We start from the raw sequence: 20,225 nt of genomic DNA, 5'->3' as shown, positions 1-20,225 counted from the left end.
TGTGGTGTATCACATTTGTTGACTTGTGTGTGTCAAACCATCCCTGCATCCCTGGTATGCAACAAACTTGATTATGGTGGATTATCTTTTTGACATGTTGTTGGATTTGGTTAGCTAGTATTTTGTTAAGAATTTTAGCATCAATGTTTATCAAGGATATTAATCTGTAGTTTTCTTTTCTGGTTTTGTCTTTTCCTGGTTTTGGTATTAGGGTGATGCTGGCTTTACAGAATGAATTAGGGAGGGTTCCTTCTTTCCCTATCTTGTGGAACAGTGTCAAAACGATTGGTACCAATTCTTTGAATATCTGGTAGAATTCTGTGAATCTGTCTAGTCCTGGACTTTTTTTCTTGGTGATTTTTAAATTACCATTTTAATCTCACTCTTTGTTATTGGTCTGTTCAGGGTATCTAATTCTTCCTCATTTAAGTTAGGAGGGTTGTATTTTTCCAGCAATTTATCCATTTCTTCTAGGTTTTCTAGTTTATGTGTGTAAAGGTGTTCATAGTAACCTTGAATAATTCTTTGCCTTTCAGTGGTGTCAGTTATAATATCTCCTGTTTCATTTCTCAGTGAGGTTATGTGGATTTTCTCTCTTCTTTTCTTGGTTAATCTTGCTAAAGGCCTATCAATTTTATTTATCTTTTCTAAGGAGCAGCTCTTTGTTTCATTTACCTTTTTTATTTTTTTCTTTCAGTTTCAATTAGTTCTGTTCTGATCATGGTTATTTTGTTTTTTCTGCTGGGTTTGGTTTGTTCTTGTTCCTTGAGATGCGACCTTAGATTGTCTTTTTGTTCTGTTTCAGACTTTTTGATGTAGTCATTTGGGGATATGAACTTTCCTCTTACCACCTTAGCTGTATCCCAGAGGTTTTGATCGGTTGTGTCATTATTGTCATTCAGTTTGAAAAATTTTTATGTTCCATATTGATTTTGTTTTTGACCCAATGCTCATTCAGGAGCAGGTTAATTTCCATGTATTTGCACGGTTTTGAAAGTTCCTTTGGGAATTGATTTCCAGTTTTATTCCACTGTGCTCTGAGAGAGTGCTTGATGTAATTTCAATTTTCTTAAATTTACTGAGGCTCGTTTTAAGGCCTATCATATGATCTATCTTGGAAAAACTTCCATGCGCTGTTGAATAGAATGTGTGTTCTTCAGTTGTTGGATTAAATGTTTTGTATATATCTGTTAACTTCATGTGTTCCAGGGTAGAGTTAAATCCTTTGTTTCTTTGTTTACTTTCTGTCTTAATGACCTGTCTAGTGCTGTCAGTGGGAGTACTGAAGTCCCTCACTCTTATGGTGTTGCTGTCTATCTCATTTATTAGGTCTATTAGTAATTGTTTTATAAATTTTGGAGCTCTAGGCCGGGCGCGGTGGCTCACGCCTGTAATCCCAGCACTTTGGGAGGCCGAGGCGGGCGGATCACAAGGTCAGGAGATCGAGACCATGGTGAAACCCCGTCTCTACTAAAAATACAAAAAATTAGCCGGGCGCGGTTGTGGGCGCCTGTAGTCCCAGCTACTCGGGAGGCTGAGGCAGGAGAATGGCGAACCCGGGAGGCGGAGCTTGCAGTGAGCCGAGATCGCGCCACTGCACTCCAGCCTGGGCTGGGCGACAAAGCGAGACTCCGTCTCAAAAAAAAAAAAATAAATAAATAAATAAATAAATAAATAAATTTTGGAGCTCTAGTGTTAGGTGCGTATATGTTTAGGATTGTGATGTTTCCCTGTTGGATCAGGCCACTTATGATTATATAGTGTCCCTCTTTGTCTTTTTTAACCACTGTTGCTTTAAAATTTGTTTTGTCTGATATAAGAATAGCTATCCCTGCTTGCTTTTGGTGTCCATTTGCATGAAATGTCTTTGTCCATCCCTATATGTTATTTGAGTCCTTGTGTTAAGTGAGTTTCCTGAAGACAGCAGGTGAGTTCTTATCCATTCTGCAGTTCTGTCTTTTAAGTGGAGCATTTCCATTTAGTGTTAGTATTGAAATGTGAGGAACAATTACATTCATCATGCTTTTTGTTGCCTGGATATTTCGGTGTTTTTTTTTGGTTGGGGAGGGGAATGGATTCTCACTCTGTCGCCCAGGGTGAAGCGCGGTGGCTTGATCTCGGCTCACTGCCACCTCCGCCTCCCAGGTTCAAGTGATTCTCCTGCCTCAGCCTTCTGAGTAGCTAGGACTATAAATGTGCACCACCACGCCCAGCTAATTTTTGTATATTTAGTAGAGATGGGGTTTCACCCCCATCTCTAGAAATTCAATGGCAATAAATATTGTTGCCCAAATATTAAAATCTAATATCCAGGACCAATTTTAAATTCAGTAGTATTGGATAGCAGAGCTACAGACCCAGAAATGTAAAATATGTTCTAAATATTCTAAAGGTTCTATCATAAAACAGTATTTTGGAATTAAATATCTAGAATCTTTCATAATATTTTCTCTACTGAACATGGTACTAGGTTGGTAACTGGAGAATCCTAGCAAGTCATGTTACTTTTTTCTAACAAAACGGGCCTTACTGTCTCTAACTCTGATCTGATCTCCTGCCTTGAGCAAATAAAAGAGCCCTAGAATGTGAAGAGACATGAGACAGTAGTCTAAAACTCAGGTAGGTAAGCATGAATGAAGCAGATAACACAGATGAGAGGTTCAAAGGTCAAAAAGAATGCCAGACCTTAAAATGTGGTATGGGATGCTCTGCTTCAGTGCAAAGATTTCCTAAAAAGCCATTTTTTTTTCTCTAGCTCTCAAGTAGGAACATTGTTGTCCCATATCCTTAAATTCTTTCTAAGGACTCTACTTCCTATTTAGTGATTTTCCTTTGAGGGTACCGTGAGAACTAAACTCCTCTTTATGGCTTATAACGTACTGCATGGTATACCTGCTCTTCCATTGCTTTGGGGGAATATAAAAATATCTCTGAGTATTTTTGAGGAACTGCATGTTAGGTTATTTCTTAAGTTTTCCCATCATGTCTGAAATGTGTGAGAGCAGTGGTGATATTAAGATTTGTTTCAGAAATCTCAGGAACAACAATGACAGATGTTACTTATTTCTCTATTTTCTGTTTTTGATATTAGCAATCCTAACACAGTTCAAGTGATAGGTCATCATTGTTTTCATTTGCAATTGCCTGTTGGTAGGTGATATTAATCACTTATTTTATATACCTATTGGTCATGTGTATATATTTGCTGGCAAAATATTTTTTGAGTCTTTTGACCATTTTTCAGTTGGATTTTTATTGTTATTATACTTCTCTTTGCTTTGAATTTCCTGTATAGTTTGAATATTAAGCTTTTCTTGTATATATGGTTTGCTATTGTGAGCATGCAATAAATATTCAAGTATAGGTATCATTTTCTTATAATAAACTATTTTTCTTTGAGTAGATACCCAGTGATGAGACTTTTAAATCAAATGCTAGCTCTATTTATAGTTGAGATTGAGCATTTTTGTCATGTGTTGGCTATTTGCATGTCTTTATTGAAAAATGCTTAGTAATGTTATTTACCCATTTTTCAATGGGATTCTTTATTATGATATTTTTGAGTTGTTCAAGTTACTTGTAAATTCTGAATATTACTTTCATTTTGGCACATAGTTTGCAAATATGTTCATTTATTCTGTAGGTTGCCTGTTTAGTTTGATTATTTTTTTTTGCTGTGCTAAAACTTTTTAAAGTCCCATTTGTCTATTTTTAATAATAACATAATAAATAATATTACAATAATAGTTTTCTTTGTTGTGTTCTTGCTTAATGTTGGTATCAGGGTGATACTGACCTCAGAGTGACTTAGGAAGAATTTCATTATCCTCAATTTTTGGGAAGAGTTTCAAGAGGATTATTACTCTTTGTACATTTGTTAGAATTTGGCTGTGCATTTTTCTAGTCCTAAGCTTTTCTTTGTCAAGACATTTTTAATTACTGACTCAATCATGCTACTCATTAATGGTTTGTTCAGGTACTCTATTTCTTTCTGGCTCTATCTTGGGAGGTCGTATGTTTCCATAAATTTATTTATTCTAAGTTTTCAGGTTTGTGACTGTCTAGTTGTTTATAATCATTTCTAGTGATCTTTTGTATTACTGTTGTATCCATTGTAATGTCTATTCTTTCATTTCTGATTTTGTTTATTTAGATCCGTCTTCTGTTTGTGATGAATCTAGCTAGCAATTTATCAATTTTGTCTTTTTGAAAAACCAACTCTTCTGTTGATCGTTTTTATTGTTTTGGTCTGTATTTCATTTGGTTCTGTTCTGAGTTTTGTTATGTTTTTCTTCTTCTAACTTGGAATTTGTTTTGTTATTAATATTCTAGTTCCTTGAAGTGTGATGCCAGGTCCTTAATATGTAAGCTTTCTACTTTTTTGGTGCAGGCATTTAGGCTATAAACTGCCCTCTTAGTACTATATTTACTGTATCTCACATTTTATTATATTGTGTTTCTATTTTCATCTTTTTTTCCCACAAACTTTTAATTTTCATCTTAATTTTCTTTTTGAGATGGGTTTTACTCTGTCACCCAGGCTGGAGTGTAGTGGCACAATCTTGGCTCACTGCAACCTCTGCCTTCCAGGCTCAAGCGATCTTTTTATCTTAGCCTCCCGAGTAGCTAGGACCATCGGTGCGCACCACCACATCTAGCTCTTTTTTTGTATTTTTGGTAGAGATGGGGTTTGCCATGTTGCCCAGGCTAGTCTCAAGCTCCTGACCTCAGGTGATCCACCTGCCTCGGCCTCCCAAAGTGCTGTGATTACAGGTGTGAGTTACCACCCCTGGCCGTCCATGTTAATTACTTCATTTACACAGTGACTGTTTATGAGTATGTTGTTTAAATTCTTTGTAAATTTATAGTTTCTGAAATTTCTATTGATATTGATTTGTAGTTTTATTCTGTGGTCTAGGTAGTTGATATAATTTTGTTCTGGGGATACTTTGTTGATTTGCCAACTTTTCTACCTCAATGGTCTCTCTAGCGTTGTGAGTAGAATGTTAAATTTTTCCACTATTATTATATTACTGTCTATCTCTTTCTATAGGTTTAATAATATTTCTTTTAAAATCTGGGTGCTTTGATGTTGGGTGCATAGATATTTAGAATTGTTATATCCTTTTGCTGAAATGATTTCTTTATTATTGGATGATGACCTTCTTTATCCTTTTTGTTACTGCTTTTTATTTAAAGTCTGTTTTACTTGATGTAAGTATAGATATTGCAGTTTGCTTTTGGTTTCTAATTTGTATTACTATTTTCCACCCTTTACTTTTAATCTACATGTGTCTTACAAGTAAGGTGAGATTCTTATAGGCAACATATAGTTGGATCATTTTTTCTTATTCATTTTATAAATCTGTACATTTCAATGAAGGATTTCATTGATTTATATTCAAGGTTAATATTAATATGTAAGGTTTTGTTACTGTCATAATGTTAATTTTTTTGTGTGTTTTTTTTCTTTTTATCTACCTTTGTGGTTTAATAAAGTTCTGTCATGTTGTAATTTGATTTATTTCTTTTCTCTTTTGTTTTATAAGACCTGTTAGTTTTATACTTTTATATGTTTTAATGATGGTGAATATTAAACTTTATTTTTATACTAGAAATCCCTTGAACATCTTTTATAGGCCCAGTCTAGTGGTAATTGGTTTCCCTAGCATTTGTCTGTCAGGATAAGACTTTATATTCTTCGTTTGTGAAGGTTAATCTACCTTGATGTAAATTTTTGGCTGGCACTTTTCTTGCAACACTCTAAAAGTGCCATCCCATTCTCTCCTGATCAGTAAAGTTTCTGCTGAGAAGTCTGCTTTTTGTCTGATGTGGTTTTCTTTATTTCATAATTACTTCTTTCACTTTCACTTTAGATATTCATCATGTGCCATGATGAAGTCTGTTTTGCAATGTATTCTGCTGGTGATTGCTGAGCTTCCTGTATATGTATGTCTAATTCTATTGGTAAAGTTGGGAAGTTTTCATCAATTATTTTCTTAAATAATTGTTCTAAACTTTTTGATGTGTTTTATTCCTCAGAAATAATGATAATTTTTAAGTTTAGTCACTTTATATAGTCGCAAACATCTCACAGTCTTTGTTTATTCTTTTTTATTCTTTTCTCCTTATTTTTGTCTGAGTAGATTTTTTTTAAAAACCTCTTTGGTGGCAGTCTTACACTGCTGGGGTCATCAAAAAGGAAAGGGAAATAGAAGGGAACCGCCAAGCGGATATTGAAGCAAAAAGAGCCGCAAGGCAGGACCCTCCATTAGAAATGCTTATAGAAGGACCCCTAGTATGGGGTAATCCCCTCTGGGAAACCAAGCCCCAGTAGTCAGCAGAAGAAATAGAATGGGGAATCTCACGAGGACATAGTTTCCTTCCCTCAGGATTGTTAGCCACCAAAGAAGGAAAAATAATTTTGCCTATAGCTAATCAATGGAAATTACTTAAAACCCTTCACCAAACCTTTCACTTAGGCATTGATAGCACCCATCAGATGGCCAAATTATTATTTACTGGACCAGGCCTTTTCAAAACTATCAAGCAGATAGTCAGGGCCTGCAAAGTGTGCCAAGAAATAATCCCCTGCACTGCAGGCCATACATTTCAATCTCTGTATCTTTAACATCCTTGTTAAATTTGTCTTTTCCAGAATCAAAGCTGTAAAGCTACAAATCATTCTTCAAATGGAGCCCCAGATACGGTCCATGACTAAGATCTACCATGGACCCCTGGACTGGCTTGCTAGCCCATGCTCCGATGTTAATGACATCGAAGGCACCCGTCCCAAGGAAATCTCAACTGCACAACCCCTACTATGCCCCAATTCAGCAGGAAGCAGTTAGAGCGGTCATCAGCCAACCTCCCCAACAGCACTTGGGTTTTCCTGTTGAGAGCGGGGACTGAGAGACAGGACTAGCTGGATTTCCTAGGCTGACTAAGAATCCCTAAGCCTAGCTGGGAAAGTGGCCACATCCACCTTTAAAGACGGGACTTGCAACTTAGCTCACGCCCGACCAATCAGGTAGTAAAGAGAGCTCACTAAAATGCTAATTAGGCAAAAACTGAGGTAAAGAAATAGCCAATCATCTATCACCTGAGAGCACAGCGGGAGGGATAATGATCGGGATATAAACCCAGGCATTCAAGCAGGCAATGGCAACCCCCTTTGGGTCCCCTCCCATTTTATGGAAGCTCTGTTTTCACTCTATTAAATCTTGTACTGCAAAAAAATAAAAACCTCTTTAAAGGTCTGAAAATTTGGGCCGGGCACAGTGGCTCACACCTGTAATCTCAGCACTTTGGGAGGCCGAGGTAGGTAGATCAGCTGAGGTCAGGAGTTCAAGACCACTCTGGCCAACATGTTGAAACCCCGTTGCTACTAAAAATATAAAAATTAGCTGGGCGTGGTGGCAGGTGCCTTTAATCCTGGCTACTCAGGAGACTGAGGCAGGAGGATTTCTTGAACCCAGGAGGCAGAGGTTGCAGTGAGCAGAGATTACACCACTACACTCCAGCCTGGGCAACAGAGTGAGACTCCATCTCAAAAAAAAAAAAAAAAAGGCTGAAATACTGGAGAATTATTGTGTTTCTTTGAAAGTATCATACACCTTGCTTTTCTGTGTTTCCTGTGTCTTTGTGCATCTTTATGTTGATTTCCATACATCTAGAGGAACAGTTCCTTCATTTTCTTTCTGAATTTACATTCATTGGAGAAAGATTTTTTTTTTTTTACGTTATTACCATGATGTTTATTGCATGGAGCCATTTGGCTTTACTTTTGGGTTTGTGCATAGGAAAGACTGTATAAGTTTCTTGAGTATAAGCATATATATATATGTGTGTGCATATATATATGTGTGTGTATATATATATAACCAACATTGTATTGGCTTAGGAATCATCTTTTCTCTTAGGTTGATTTTTAAATGTAAGTCTCAGAAAACAATTTATCTATGTTGTGTTGTTCATTGAGGGCCACGTACTCCTGATGTAGAAGGGTGAGAAGGTAGTAGGGGGTGTATGATGACAAATTACTTAGGAGTTATAATGTACATTATTTGAGTGATGGATACCCTAAAAGTCCTGATTTTATCACTCTGCAATCTATGCATGGAACTAAATTACACTTGTACCCAACACATTTATATAAATAAATTAAAAACAGCCACTACTAAGAGTTTGCTATCTTGCTTATTCATACATAAAAATACTTTACAAATGTTTGCTATGACATTAACTATTATTGTTACAGGAGTTGAAAAGAAATTATTTAGGCAGATAGAGCAAAACAGTCCTTGATAAAGTTTTCTTTTCAATAAAAAGAAGTCCACAAATTATTATTATATATATATTTTTAACAAAGAGCAGCCTGTAAAATTGAGCTGCAGACATAGATAAGCAAGCTGGAAGCTTGCATGAATAAATGCCGGCAGCCATGCTGCAGCTTGCTCTGCAGTGAACGCCAAGAAATAAGTATTCAGACAATTACAGCTGAACAGGGAGGGGAGCAGCTCCTCCAAGAGAGTGCTGCTTTAAGATTCATCTGCCAAGTACTTATTGAGAAGGCTAGTTGAATTACAGTTTAGACAAACAAGAAACATCCACCATGTGGCTATTTGGGGTCGGGTCATGAGGCACATATGGCCTTATTACATCTAAAAGCACTCAAACCACATTCTTAGGAGGCTGTGTTTAGCACTCCTTATCACACATTCTGTTCCTTGTCCTATTTTCAGGGTCAAGGAATTAGTCTCATGCACAAACATACACACAGTGCCTCAGTATTTTTCCATGCCTTGACCTCAAATGCCTTGTAGATAAGCTTGAATGTATTGTTGTACACTCCACACATTTCCCCCTTCTTTAATTCTTAGAATGTGCTGATTATCCAATGTAAAGTAAACTTCTATCATTCTTCCCTGGTCGTAGTTGGGTTGAGTGGCCACACAAAGCCATTTGCAGATGCCTAAAAGATACACAAAAGAATAAACATAGCGACCACCACCCCAATGCGTATGTTTAGCCCAGACAAACAAGTATTTGGGTTCAACAACTGAAAGTCTTCTTGTAATAACTGAAGGGTATTTGTAATTGCTGAGACCATCACTTAGGCTGTTTATTTAACTTACACTAAAGAGTAGAAACTTAAGAAGACAGGTGGTGGTGGTAAGCCCCATGTAGGTGTGCCTTCACTCTCCCAGGTATATTGGGAGCTATTATATGGCATAAGTGTGACACTGATTGAATTATATTGCTAATCACAATGTAAATTTTGACGGGTAATGAATGCCTGCTGTGGATCCCCTAGCCATTCAATGACAGCTTCAAGGGCCACTAGGTGAGATTAAATATTTTTATCAGTATTTACTTGTTCTTAAAATTCATGGGTTACATTGTATACCATGTGGTTCACCACTGAGGCTGTATGAATAGATTCCATCAAAGAGACAGCTGCAGTAGCAGCAGTTGTTAGTATAATAATAGCTGAAACTAAAAAGGCAATTAGAGAGGCCAGGCATTTTTTTTTTTTTTTAATATGAGACAATGCTTTTCTAAATAACTGCAAAATAGAATCCCCTTTCCAGTTCTGGGTTGGATATACAGGGAGCCACAATCCTGACCACCATTTTAAAATAATGACATAGGGCCGGGCATGGTGGCTCACGCTTGTAATCCCAGCACTTTGGGAGGCCAAGGCAGGCAGATCACGAAGTAAGGAGTTTGAGACCAGAATGACCAACATGGTGAATCCCTGTCTTTACTAGAAATACAAAAACTAGTTGGGCGTGGTGGTGCATGCCTGTAATCCCAGCTTCTTGGGAGGCTGAAACAGGAGAATTGCTTGAACCCAGGAGGCAGAGGTTGCAGTAAGCTGAGATCATGCCACTGCACCCCAGCCCATGTGGCAGAGCGAGACTCTGTCTCAAGAAAAAAGAAAGAAACTCATGACATCGTTTATATTTAATTGTGTAACGTTTTGATGAGACAAGCATGTAGCATATCAACTACTGGAAGAAACAGAAATACTATAAAAGGATTGATTCTGTTCTATGTTAGGAATACCCTGCCCAAACAAAAGTATGTAGGGGTGCATAGCACAAATCAGGACTGTATCAGTAACATTATTGTGCAAGGAGAGGGTGTAGTTGTCACCACTATAAATGTAATCACTTTTATTATGAAAGAACCCATTCAAAAAAGGGAAGACCTAGTTTCCAAATTTGGATATGCACAGGGCCTAAAACTTGTTCCCCTTTCGATTGTAATATTCGTCCTGAAAGCCCACACTCTGACCAGGTGATGGAACTATTGGCTGGACTCCCAAATCCAATAGTCTGATTTGCAGACATGGGATCTCCAAGGGGTCCCCAATCAAGTAAGGTGCCACTATCAAACAGGTCCTTGACGCGGCACAGGTTGTCTGCATGGGGACCACTGGACAGCCTCAAACTTATATCGCCAGTCTTTTCTCGGATGGCATATAGGAAGATCAGGCATTTGTATAATTTCATTAGAAACCTCAGTAAGATTACTGGTAATGGCAGAAATAAAAGTCAAGTTTGTGGGCTTAACATCCCTTTTGAGCTGATAGTAAAGATACTCCTGAGGAATGTGAGTAATACACTTATGTGCCAATGTAGAGAAACAAAGGGGAGGATTGCTAGACAATAAAGACAAGGAGTCATTAAGTTTAATCCATCCCAAATTTTCAGTGAGGGAGTAGGGGGCATCCATCGACCTCCCATCCAAGAAGTATTATTAGATGACAAAGGCGGGTCAGCATCCCACCACGTAATAACATTGAAAACCGAGGGATTCAGAACATGACTCCAATAAAGATGTTTTTGAGCTAAGCCCACCTGGCAAAGAACAAGAATTACCAGCCACCCCAACATCCATGTCTGTCTTACTTTCTCAGAAGCTTCCTCAATTACCGCCAGATACATAAGAAATTGGTTCTCTGCAGTTGCAGGGGTTCCCATGGATGCAAGCCAGATAGTTCCCTGTTGGTCCCTATCTGGGTAATGTCAGGTGCTGTCCCCAGGTAATGTCAGGTGCCTTCCAAATCATCACTGTCAGTTTTGGTCGATTCTCCAACGACAGGTCCTTCATTATCAGGAGGGGCTTTCTTCAGTGGTCTCTAACTCATAATATGGCTTCACTCATTTTATGGGGATCCATTCTAGTCCTATATTTCATGAAACACAAACCGCACCTCAACTCCATTGCAATGCCTCATAAAGTCCCTCCCAATTCCCTGTACAAACGTCTCAAATTAACATCTTTCATTTTGTGACTTCAACCAGTTTCATCCTACAATCAATAACCATCTGGCCATCTTGTCCAATATTCAAAAAATTGAGAGTAAGATTTTTGCTATCTGTTCTCAAGGAGAGAGCTCCCATATTCCCTTTTTCATTTATTAAGATATACTTTAAGGGTTTGATGAGCTTGTTCAACAATGGCCTGACAGGTCGAGTTATAAGAAATACCACTTTTGTGTTGTACGTGCCAAAGTTGCAATGCATATAAAAACTAGTGCTAAGATAGCAAGGACCATTATCAGTTTTAATAGTCTGTGGAGGGCCTAAGGTCATAATAGATTCAAAAAGATAAGCAATTCATCTTTAGTTTCTTCTCCAGTCTATGGAGTCACGTATATCAGGCCCGTATAAGTGTCCACAGTAACGTGGAGAAATTTAAAGCGTCCAAAAGGTGGATGCTGAGTAATAACAGTTTGCCAGGTAGCATTAGGTACCAGACCTCATGGGCTGGCACCAAGTCCCAGTGATAAAAGGGACAGAGAATGCTGTTGGCAATCAGGACAAGTTTTAATAATCATGCAAGCTTGATCGAGCATTAAATGAAACTGTTGTTTAAGACTGTGAGCAGGCTGGGCACAGCGGCTCACACCTGTAATCCCAACACTTTGGGAAGCTAAGGTGGGTGGATCACCTGAAGTCAGGAGTTCGAGACCAGCCTGACCAATATAATGAAACCCCGTCTCTATTAAAAATACAAAAATTAGCTGGGCATGATGGCATGAGCCTGTAATCGCAGCTACTCGAGAGGCTGACACAGGGGAATCGCTTGAACCTGGGAGGTGGAGGTTGCAGTGAGCTGAGATCGTACCACTGCAGTTCAGCCTGGGCAACAAGAGTGAAACTCCGTCTCAAAAAAAAAAAAAGACTGTGAGCATTCTGTTGAAAGAAGGAATGATCAGCTTGAGCTTACAAAAATGCAGGAGAGTCTCCAACCTCATCTGTGTTTGTACCAGAGCATCAGCTTGAGTGTTCCCTTCTGACAAGGGACCAGGTAGCCCAGAATGAGAGCGAATATGTGTGATATAAAAAGGTGACAATGGGGACAAAGGAGCTCATGTGTTGTGAGAAACAGGGTTAGTAGGGGTTCTTTAGTAATGCCTTTTAAATGTGCGAGATCTAAATGAGTAATACTATACACTGCATAAGCAGAATCACTAATTATGTTCATGTCTTGGTAAGGAAAAGTTTGTAAGACCAATATTAGGGCACCTAACTCAGCCTGTTGTGTAGTTTTGAAGTGTTCCTGGATTTTGTGCTGCCAATTTTGCATGGCATCTTGCCACACTATAGCTGACTTTCCCATTTTTCTTGAACCATCTGTAAAGACAGTAGTGGCGTGAAGCAAGGGCTCAGAGACAACAATAGATGCAAATTTAACAGGCACAGTTTGTAAAAAGTTCAGGAGCTTAGAGGCTGGTAAATAGAAACTGATATTACCAATAAAGTTGGTCATTGCAACTTGTCAATCAAGATCACAGGCTAAGAGAGTATGAAACTGTCCCTTGCTTAAAAGTAAGAAAAGAGTAGCAGGGTCATATCCTGACAATTGGATGCAATGTTGGCATCCCTTTATGAGAAGCTATTAAATCTGTGGTCTTTTTTAGGTGTTTTGAGGGGGTTACAAGACAGATAAAGCCACTCCAAAGGAGAAACATTTGTTCCAACTTGCCCAAGCATTCCTGTAGGGCTTTGAGGGGTATTAAAAATCAAAAGATTTTGATTTTTTTCTGCCTGTCTGTCAGGATCTAAACCCAATATGCACCATTGGGCCAAGACTTGCTCCACAGCCATAAGCTTTGCCTGTGCTAGCCAAGAGAGGTCTTGCAGTGAATTTAAAGCAGAGTCACCTTTCAGGGTGTCGAAAAGATTAGTCAAGTAATTTGCAGGAATACCTAAATAGGGACGTATCCAACTAATCTTTCGTAGGACTCGCTGTCATGTATTAAGGGTTAAGTGCTGTGGAAGAATTATTTTCGTAAGTTGTGGCCTGAGCGTAGTAGATAAAATAAGACTTCCTATATAGAGCCACAGAACCATCAGCTGGACTTTTTCTTGTGCAATAACGAGACCATATTGTAACATATGCTGTACTACCATTGCATGAAGTTGATGCAGTAATGACTGATGCTGAGCAGCTATCAAAATATCATCCATATAGTGGAAAATATTTGCCTAGGGGAAGGATTGATGCACAGGAAGTAAGTCTTCATGTACATAAAGCTGACATATAGTAGGGCTATTCATGATCCCCTGGGGTAGAACTGTCCATTGATAACATTAAACTGGTTGCAGAGTATTATAAGTGGAAACAATAAAAGCAAAATTTTCTCGATCCTCAGGATGCAAGGGTATGGTTTAAAAAAAAAATCCTTTAGATCAATTACAATAAGAGGCCAGTCTTTGGGGATCATAACCAGAGAAGGTAATCCTGGTTGCAAAGGCCCCATAGGAAACATTACAGCATTAATAGCACAGAGGTCATACAATAACCTCCACTTTCCTGACCTTTTAAGAATGTTAAAATAGGAGTGTTCCAGGGACTAGTCCTAGGCTCAATGTGGCCAGCGTCTAGTTCTTGTACAAGACATTGGATGTGTTGCAATTTTTCCTTCTTAATGGGCCACTTACCCGCTCATACTGGGCTAGTAGTTTTCCACTTGGTGTTTGATAATTTTCAAAGGAGCAGTGGCCCTACCAAAAAGGCGGCAGGACAGAGAGGTTTAAGCCCCAGTGTTCTAGGGCATCTCATCCCCACAGAGAAAATGGAATCTCTTCAGATAAAGGGCTTAACATGGGTGATCTTGCCTTCTGGGTCCAAAAGTGGATGAATATGCCTACTTTTTTTTAAAAAAAAAACAACAAAATTCTGCTTTTTTATAAAACTTGATTAAAAATAGTATTTCAAACTGTACAGTCACCAGAAGTACACAGTTATCAAAAATGCACACACTTCACTTGGCATCTCCAGCACCTTCAGCTTTCTGTGCCTGGTCTGTTTTGGCATCTCCGTTTTCTGCAGGGTTATTCCTCTCCTTGCCAGCATCAGCTTTTCCCTTTTTCCCTTTGGGTACCGTCTCTCCCTTCTTTGCAGGGGCCTTTTTGGGCCTGGGCTCTGGCTTTGGAGGAGCAGGTTTAGCAGACAACCTCGCGGATCTTCTCTGTGGTTCGTCCTTCACCTTGGCTTTATCTCCTTTAGCATCCCCTTCAGCTTTTCTCTTGGGCATGGTGGCGACGGCAGCAGGACGTAGGTGCTGGACGCCGGATGCAGCGGCGCGCGGGCTTTGGTCGGTCTGGGGGTCGTTCTCGCCTCTTCTTCAGAATATGGCTACTTTTTAATGGCTGTTGATACCCTCCAACACCCATGATAGAATATGAGGCAGGAGAGGCCCAATCTGAAGGCCACTGTTTTTTAGCTGTTATAGTTTGATCAGCCACTATATCAATAATTCTCATAAACATAACTCCATTAATTGTTACTTCAAAGTATGGTCTATGACATGACACTGGAGTACTCCAAAAAACTTTCATCCCTGAGTGGCCGAATCCCGAGGCCCCACAGGTCTTCTGTTGAGCATTACCTTGAAGGTAAGGAATAAGAATAATCTGAGCAAGGCAAGTTCCTTTAGAGATGGTGTGGACCCCTGACACCTGTGCCATAATTTAATTTCTCCTAAATAGTGTGAATCTATGACTCCAGGGAAAATTTGAATTCCTTTACGTGTACTATAAGACCTTCTGATAATCAATCCAAATGTTCCTCTGGGTAATAGGCCATAGATTCCAATAGAAAATAGCTGGACCCCATCTTGCTCTTTAAGCACCATGTCTGTTATGACTCCGAGGTCCAGCCCTGTGCTGCCAGAGGTGGCTGAAAAGAGGTTATGGTTGCTATTTCTGGTCCTGACTAGGAGGGAAAGTCATTTCCCAAGTCTGGGAATTGGTGTTCCTCCATGGATTTTTCTGAGCGCTGGAGGTCTTGCCCCTCTTCCTGTTTCCCGATAATGGGTGTCCATCCTTATCAAATTTTGATTTTCACTGATTAGCCCAGTGCTTACCTTTGCCGAATCACCAGCATTCTTGAGAGGGTATTTTAGGGGCCTTTGATTTCTTTGGGACTCCCTTCTGTTGGCATTTTCCAAACACGTACGTAAGCTTAGTCTTAGAAGTATTCTTCTCAGCATCTCTTCACCAAACTATATGAATTTTATTATTTATTTATTTATTTATTTATTTATTTATTTTTGAGATGGAGCTTTGCTCTTGTAGCCCAGACTGGAGTACAATGGCGCAATCTCGAATCACTACAACCTCCGCCTCCTGGGTTCAAGCGATTCTCCTGCTTCATCCTCCTGAGTAGCTGGGATTACAGGCATGTGCCACCATGCCCAGCTAGTTTTTCGTATTTTTAGTAGAGACGGGGTTTCACCAAGTTGGCCAGGCTGGTCAGAAACTCCTTACCTCAGGTGATCCACCTGCTTCGGCCTCCCAAAGTGCTGGAATTACAGGTGTGAGCCACCGCACCCAGCAACTATTTTAATTTTAAAAAGTAAGAAGTGGGGAGGGCTTTTTAATGTTTTATTCCTTTCTATTCAGTTTATCTTATCCTATACATAAATGGAATAAAGCGTGGTGTCTGTCCTAACCAAATTTATGTTGCGGTGATGCAGAAATGTCTATGCTCCCGAGCAAGAGACGAAAAATCATGTTACCTGGGGCCCAAAGAGATGTTCAGGTTACATCTGTCAGGACTGATACCATAAGAGGGAGTCATCTTTTGAGCCCAGTGAGATTTTGGTGAGTCATGTGGATGACATCAGAGACAAGCATTACCCGAACTTAGAGTCCTTATAAGACTCTCATATAAGATTGTCTTAGAATATGGTGGCCCAACTCACACAGAAGAGGATGGCTGTGCATCCAAGTGAGACTGATATTTTTTTCTCAGGAGCAGAAATCTTAATGTAGGAGATGGCCACTCACTGAGTAGTCGAAGCATGCCCTGATGGAACTCTCTTGGGGTCGCATTGCACACTGTCTCCCTGAGTTGCATAAAGCACAGAACAGCATATCTGCACTCCGGCTTCTAGTGTGTACCAACTCAGCAGAAAACACATCCCTATCTATTTTGTTTCAAAAATACTTTGTTTGCCATGAAAAAAGTGAATTAATATAGTAGAAACCCAAGGACTGCCTAGGGGTAGGTAGCAGGTCTGTCATCACCAGAAGTATTTAAATGCTGGCTAGATGAATACTCTGTGGAAATGGTTCACTCTTTGTGAAAGGGGTAAAATAAATCTTTTTCTTGGGCACTGACAGATCTAGCGAAGATCCTACCATACAATAGATAAACAGCAACTTCTGTTTACTAAATAAACTTTATTTTCACAGATTACAGGTGAAGCAAAATATTGATATAACATTAAGGTATCACAAGACCACTTATGTTCTTCACGGGGTTTCAATTAAGAAATTACATGAAAAATAAGTCCATGAAAGGAATTCTGATGCTCTTAATTAGCATCTGAACTGCTCTGATGGGCTTAAGCCATTGTGAAAGTCCTAGCTTGGTTCCTACCCAGAGTCTCTTCTCATGAATCCTATGCTTAAAAGTCAAACCGATAAAGCATCACTACGTCAAACACAAACTTCAACACTCTTAACATGTAGGTGTAAATCTCATCTGAAAATCATTGAAAAGGTCAGGTCATCTACAAGAAATCTGTCCTTTGCATTTTAGTATCAGTAAATTAAAAGGAAAGCAGTAAAAGAATAAGAGAAAGCCATTTAATTATTTTTGTAGGTGAGAACATAACATTGGTTTATCAGTTACATAGTATTTTTCATGCTTCATCCATGCCAGGTACTTAATTTTTAACCAACTCGAACACATTACAAGTGGAGAAATAGCTAAAAACATGGAAAACATATACATAACTCTTTAAAGGGTAGAGAACATGCCCAGTTCATATACATTGCTTAATCCAGCATTCCAATCTCAGTAAGGCACCACAATCCACCCAGCTATAAAATCCAAGATCAGAAAGTTATCTATCCCTTCCCCACACCATCCCACCAGCAAGCCTCTCCTACCTCTTAAACCTCTATCAGATCCATCTGAGGTCCCATCTCTACTGTCCCTATGCTTCAGGCCACCAGTGCTTTTCCAATTTTTCATAAACCAGCCTTCTAACTGATCTTCTTCCAAACAGAAGGCCAATCATTATTTCCTTCTACCAGGTCGATTTACTACTACGGGTAAAAATAGTCCATAACATTCAAATCTCACCATGGTACTTCTGGACCCAACACTTTTTACAGCTTTCCAGAGCTCTTACAAGCCTACTCTAGCCCCCGCCTACTTCATCATTCCTGCCATTCCCCTCATTCAGTGTCTTTTCTTCTTCCAAACACACTGTACTTCTCCCACTTCCCTGGACACATCCACCTTTTCAACCTCAGCTTCTGTACCTGCTGTTCTCTGAAGGATTGTTTTTCTTCCTGTCACCATTCTTCAGATATTAGTTCAAATATCACTTCCACAGGATGCCTTCCTTGACCTGCATCCCGACATCCTCCATTCCTCTCCCATACCCAAAGGCCAAACTTTACTTCATAAGTTCTTGTCATACTTGACTTTGAGCAGTTAACACTGATATAAGTGAGCTTTTCATGGCTGAATGAGTCTCTTTCAATGTGATATATACTCTCTGATATTAGCAACTGTCTATCTTTGCAATACAAGTAAGCTTGGTTGTAAAGACACAATCTTCACAAGCAGATAATTGGATATTTATGGAATAAATAAAAATGTGTAAATGTAAAAAAAATCATGGGAATGGTAAATGTGATAGTGAAAAACTGTCTCTTTTAAAAAGAGGCTAAATCTGATACAGAACTGTACTTAGAAAAAATAAATTGTAAAACCTTAATAAGCTTTTGAACACAAAAATGGCCCTTGGAAAACTTATTTTTATGATTTAAATACAAATCAAATCCAGAGAAACACAAGTTAAGCCTCCTTTAAGTTACTCTTGGTTTACAACTTTTAAGTTGAGTGTTTTAACCAAATACATATAGATTTAACTGACCAAATTACAGAAAACCTGTTTGAGATGTTAAAGCATTATAAAACAATCCACTGAACCAACAATTAAAAGCTCTAAAGTGAAAGATAAAATAGCCTAAAAAATCTATTTTCTGTATCACAGAGGAAAATATAGAAGCCTCTTCAGAAATAAAACTAAGTTAGAATATTATATCTAAATGTATCTGCCAGGTATGAATCTAAATTCTAGTTATCACACAAGCACTTATTAATCGACATTTACAGTTAGTAATGTATCCTTAATCAATCAGGCTTTCATCTTGTATAAAAGATACTAAGAATTTTTCACTCACAATGCTAGCATTTTCTTTGTTAAAAATTTAATCTTTGAAAAGAAAAGAATGGTCAATGGTTCACCTTGTGTTTCAGAATACCCACCTTATCTTCTGGGTATCTCTTTTATTTATAAAAATATATGTACCTCTATTAAAAGAAAGTTAAAATTTTGACTGTGTGTATTTAGAGAAGTGCTTTGTTGTTGTTTTTAACAATAAAGTACCAGGGTAAAATAACTTCCCCCGAAACAGTAAAAATGGTTCTTTTTGTGAGTGTGATATATAATCAATTATTATCAAGTGGGTGCATTGCACATACACACATCAAGCAAGATTTATACCCTGCCGGTTTCTGGTTTTGAATGAATTTTAAAACCAAGAAGTAATGGAATGAAGGGAAGTTAAATTATATATAAACAAACACTTCTATTAACTCATACCACTAGTGAAACAAAACTCTAAATAAGTAGAGAAAATGAGTTCACACACTGAAGCTCTGAAATGTTCTGGGTCTTTTATCTGTGCATTTATTTTTCCTATTGAATTTAAAGTTCAAACCAAAATCCACTAATAATGTTTAGAATTATTAAAGGCCACAGTATGACAGCTTTTAGTGCAACCAGGCATTAAGAAGCATTTTCTTTTCTCTTTAAGATAAGCCAACTTTTATTTTAGAATTTCTGTAATTTAACATTCTTTCCCACCAAAGCACCTAAATCTTTTTCATGTAGCTGCAAATGACTACATGACAGATATGCCAAAGTTGTTAGTTTATGTCCACTTCCTTTACTGAATGTGTAGTGAAAGGCCTTAGTTTTCAATTTACATGTGGTTCTTCTCCAAGATCTTAAAAAAATCTCATGTTTATATTAGAAATCAACATGCAAGTTTAAGCCCGGTGGCTTATGCCTGTAATCCCAGTACTTTGGGAGGCTGAGGGAGGCCAATCACCTGAGGTCAGAAGTTCGAGACCAGCCTGACCAACATGGCGAAACCCTGTCTATACTAAAAATACAAAAATTAGCCAAATGTGGTGGTGGGTGTCTGTAATCCCAGCTACTCAGGAGGCTGAGGCAGGAGAATTGCTTGAATCTGGGAGGCGGAGGTTGCTGTGTGCCAAGATTGCACCACTGTACTCCATCCTGGGTGACAGGTCATCTACAAGAAATCTGTCAAAAAAATCTCTCAAAAAAAAAAAAAAAGAAAGAAATCAACATGCAATAGTCAGTGAGCACCAACCATGCAATGCAATTGTACTAGGTACAAGAGATAGAAAAAATAGTATTGAGGTGGGAGAAACATGTTAACAGATAAATTGCAGCAGACAGACTTGACACATGGGGGTAAAAGTTATTAGGAACAGAAGGCCTAATTCTTTCTAGAAAAGGTAGTGTTTGAGATGGGTCTCAACAGAAGAATAAATGTTCTTTGCTGGGGGAAGGGGATGGAGACACAACAAAAAGAACCTATGCAGCAGCAGAGGCAGTAAAGAATTATTCAGTGTGGCAGTGA

The 20,225-nt window shown here is 38.6% G+C and overlaps 4 protein-coding genes and 1 long non-coding RNA gene across 5 annotated transcripts in view; 2 read left to right on the top strand and 3 right to left on the bottom strand.

Moving 5' to 3' along the window:
* LOC126942223 (zinc finger protein 724) overlaps positions 1-20,225 on the top strand; it is a 715,842-nt gene that overhangs the window by 29,219 nt on the left and 666,398 nt on the right. The gene's annotated exons all lie outside the window — the stretch shown is intronic.
* ZNF91 (zinc finger protein 91) overlaps positions 1-20,225 on the top strand; it is a 227,612-nt gene that overhangs the window by 29,221 nt on the left and 178,166 nt on the right. The window lies entirely within an intron of this gene.
* LOC126942233 (zinc finger protein 675) overlaps positions 1-20,225 on the bottom strand; it is a 328,161-nt gene that overhangs the window by 229,443 nt on the left and 78,493 nt on the right. The window lies entirely within an intron of this gene.
* LOC126942418 (uncharacterized) lies at positions 8,361-11,198 on the bottom strand. The gene is made up of 2 exons (XR_007721563.1): positions 10,920-11,198; positions 8,361-8,974 (listed from the first exon to the last, which is right to left on the bottom strand). It is a non-coding gene; the product is annotated as an uncharacterized LOC126942418 (long non-coding RNA).
* LOC126942376 (non-histone chromosomal protein HMG-17-like) lies at positions 14,169-14,648 on the bottom strand. Its single transcript, XM_050769881.1, has one exon. It carries the CDS (start codon positions 14,555-14,557, stop codon positions 14,285-14,287), a length of 273 nt encoding a protein of 90 aa, XP_050625838.1. The 5' UTR covers positions 14,558-14,648; the 3' UTR covers positions 14,169-14,284.

The sequence above is a fragment of the Macaca thibetana genome, chromosome 19, assembly GCF_024542745.1.
Source record: "Macaca thibetana thibetana isolate TM-01 chromosome 19, ASM2454274v1, whole genome shotgun sequence".
Lineage (NCBI taxonomy): Eukaryota > Metazoa > Chordata > Mammalia > Primates > Cercopithecidae > Macaca > Macaca thibetana.
The sequence above is the reverse complement of the archived record's forward strand: the minus strand, read 5'-3'. Positions and strand labels throughout refer to the sequence as shown.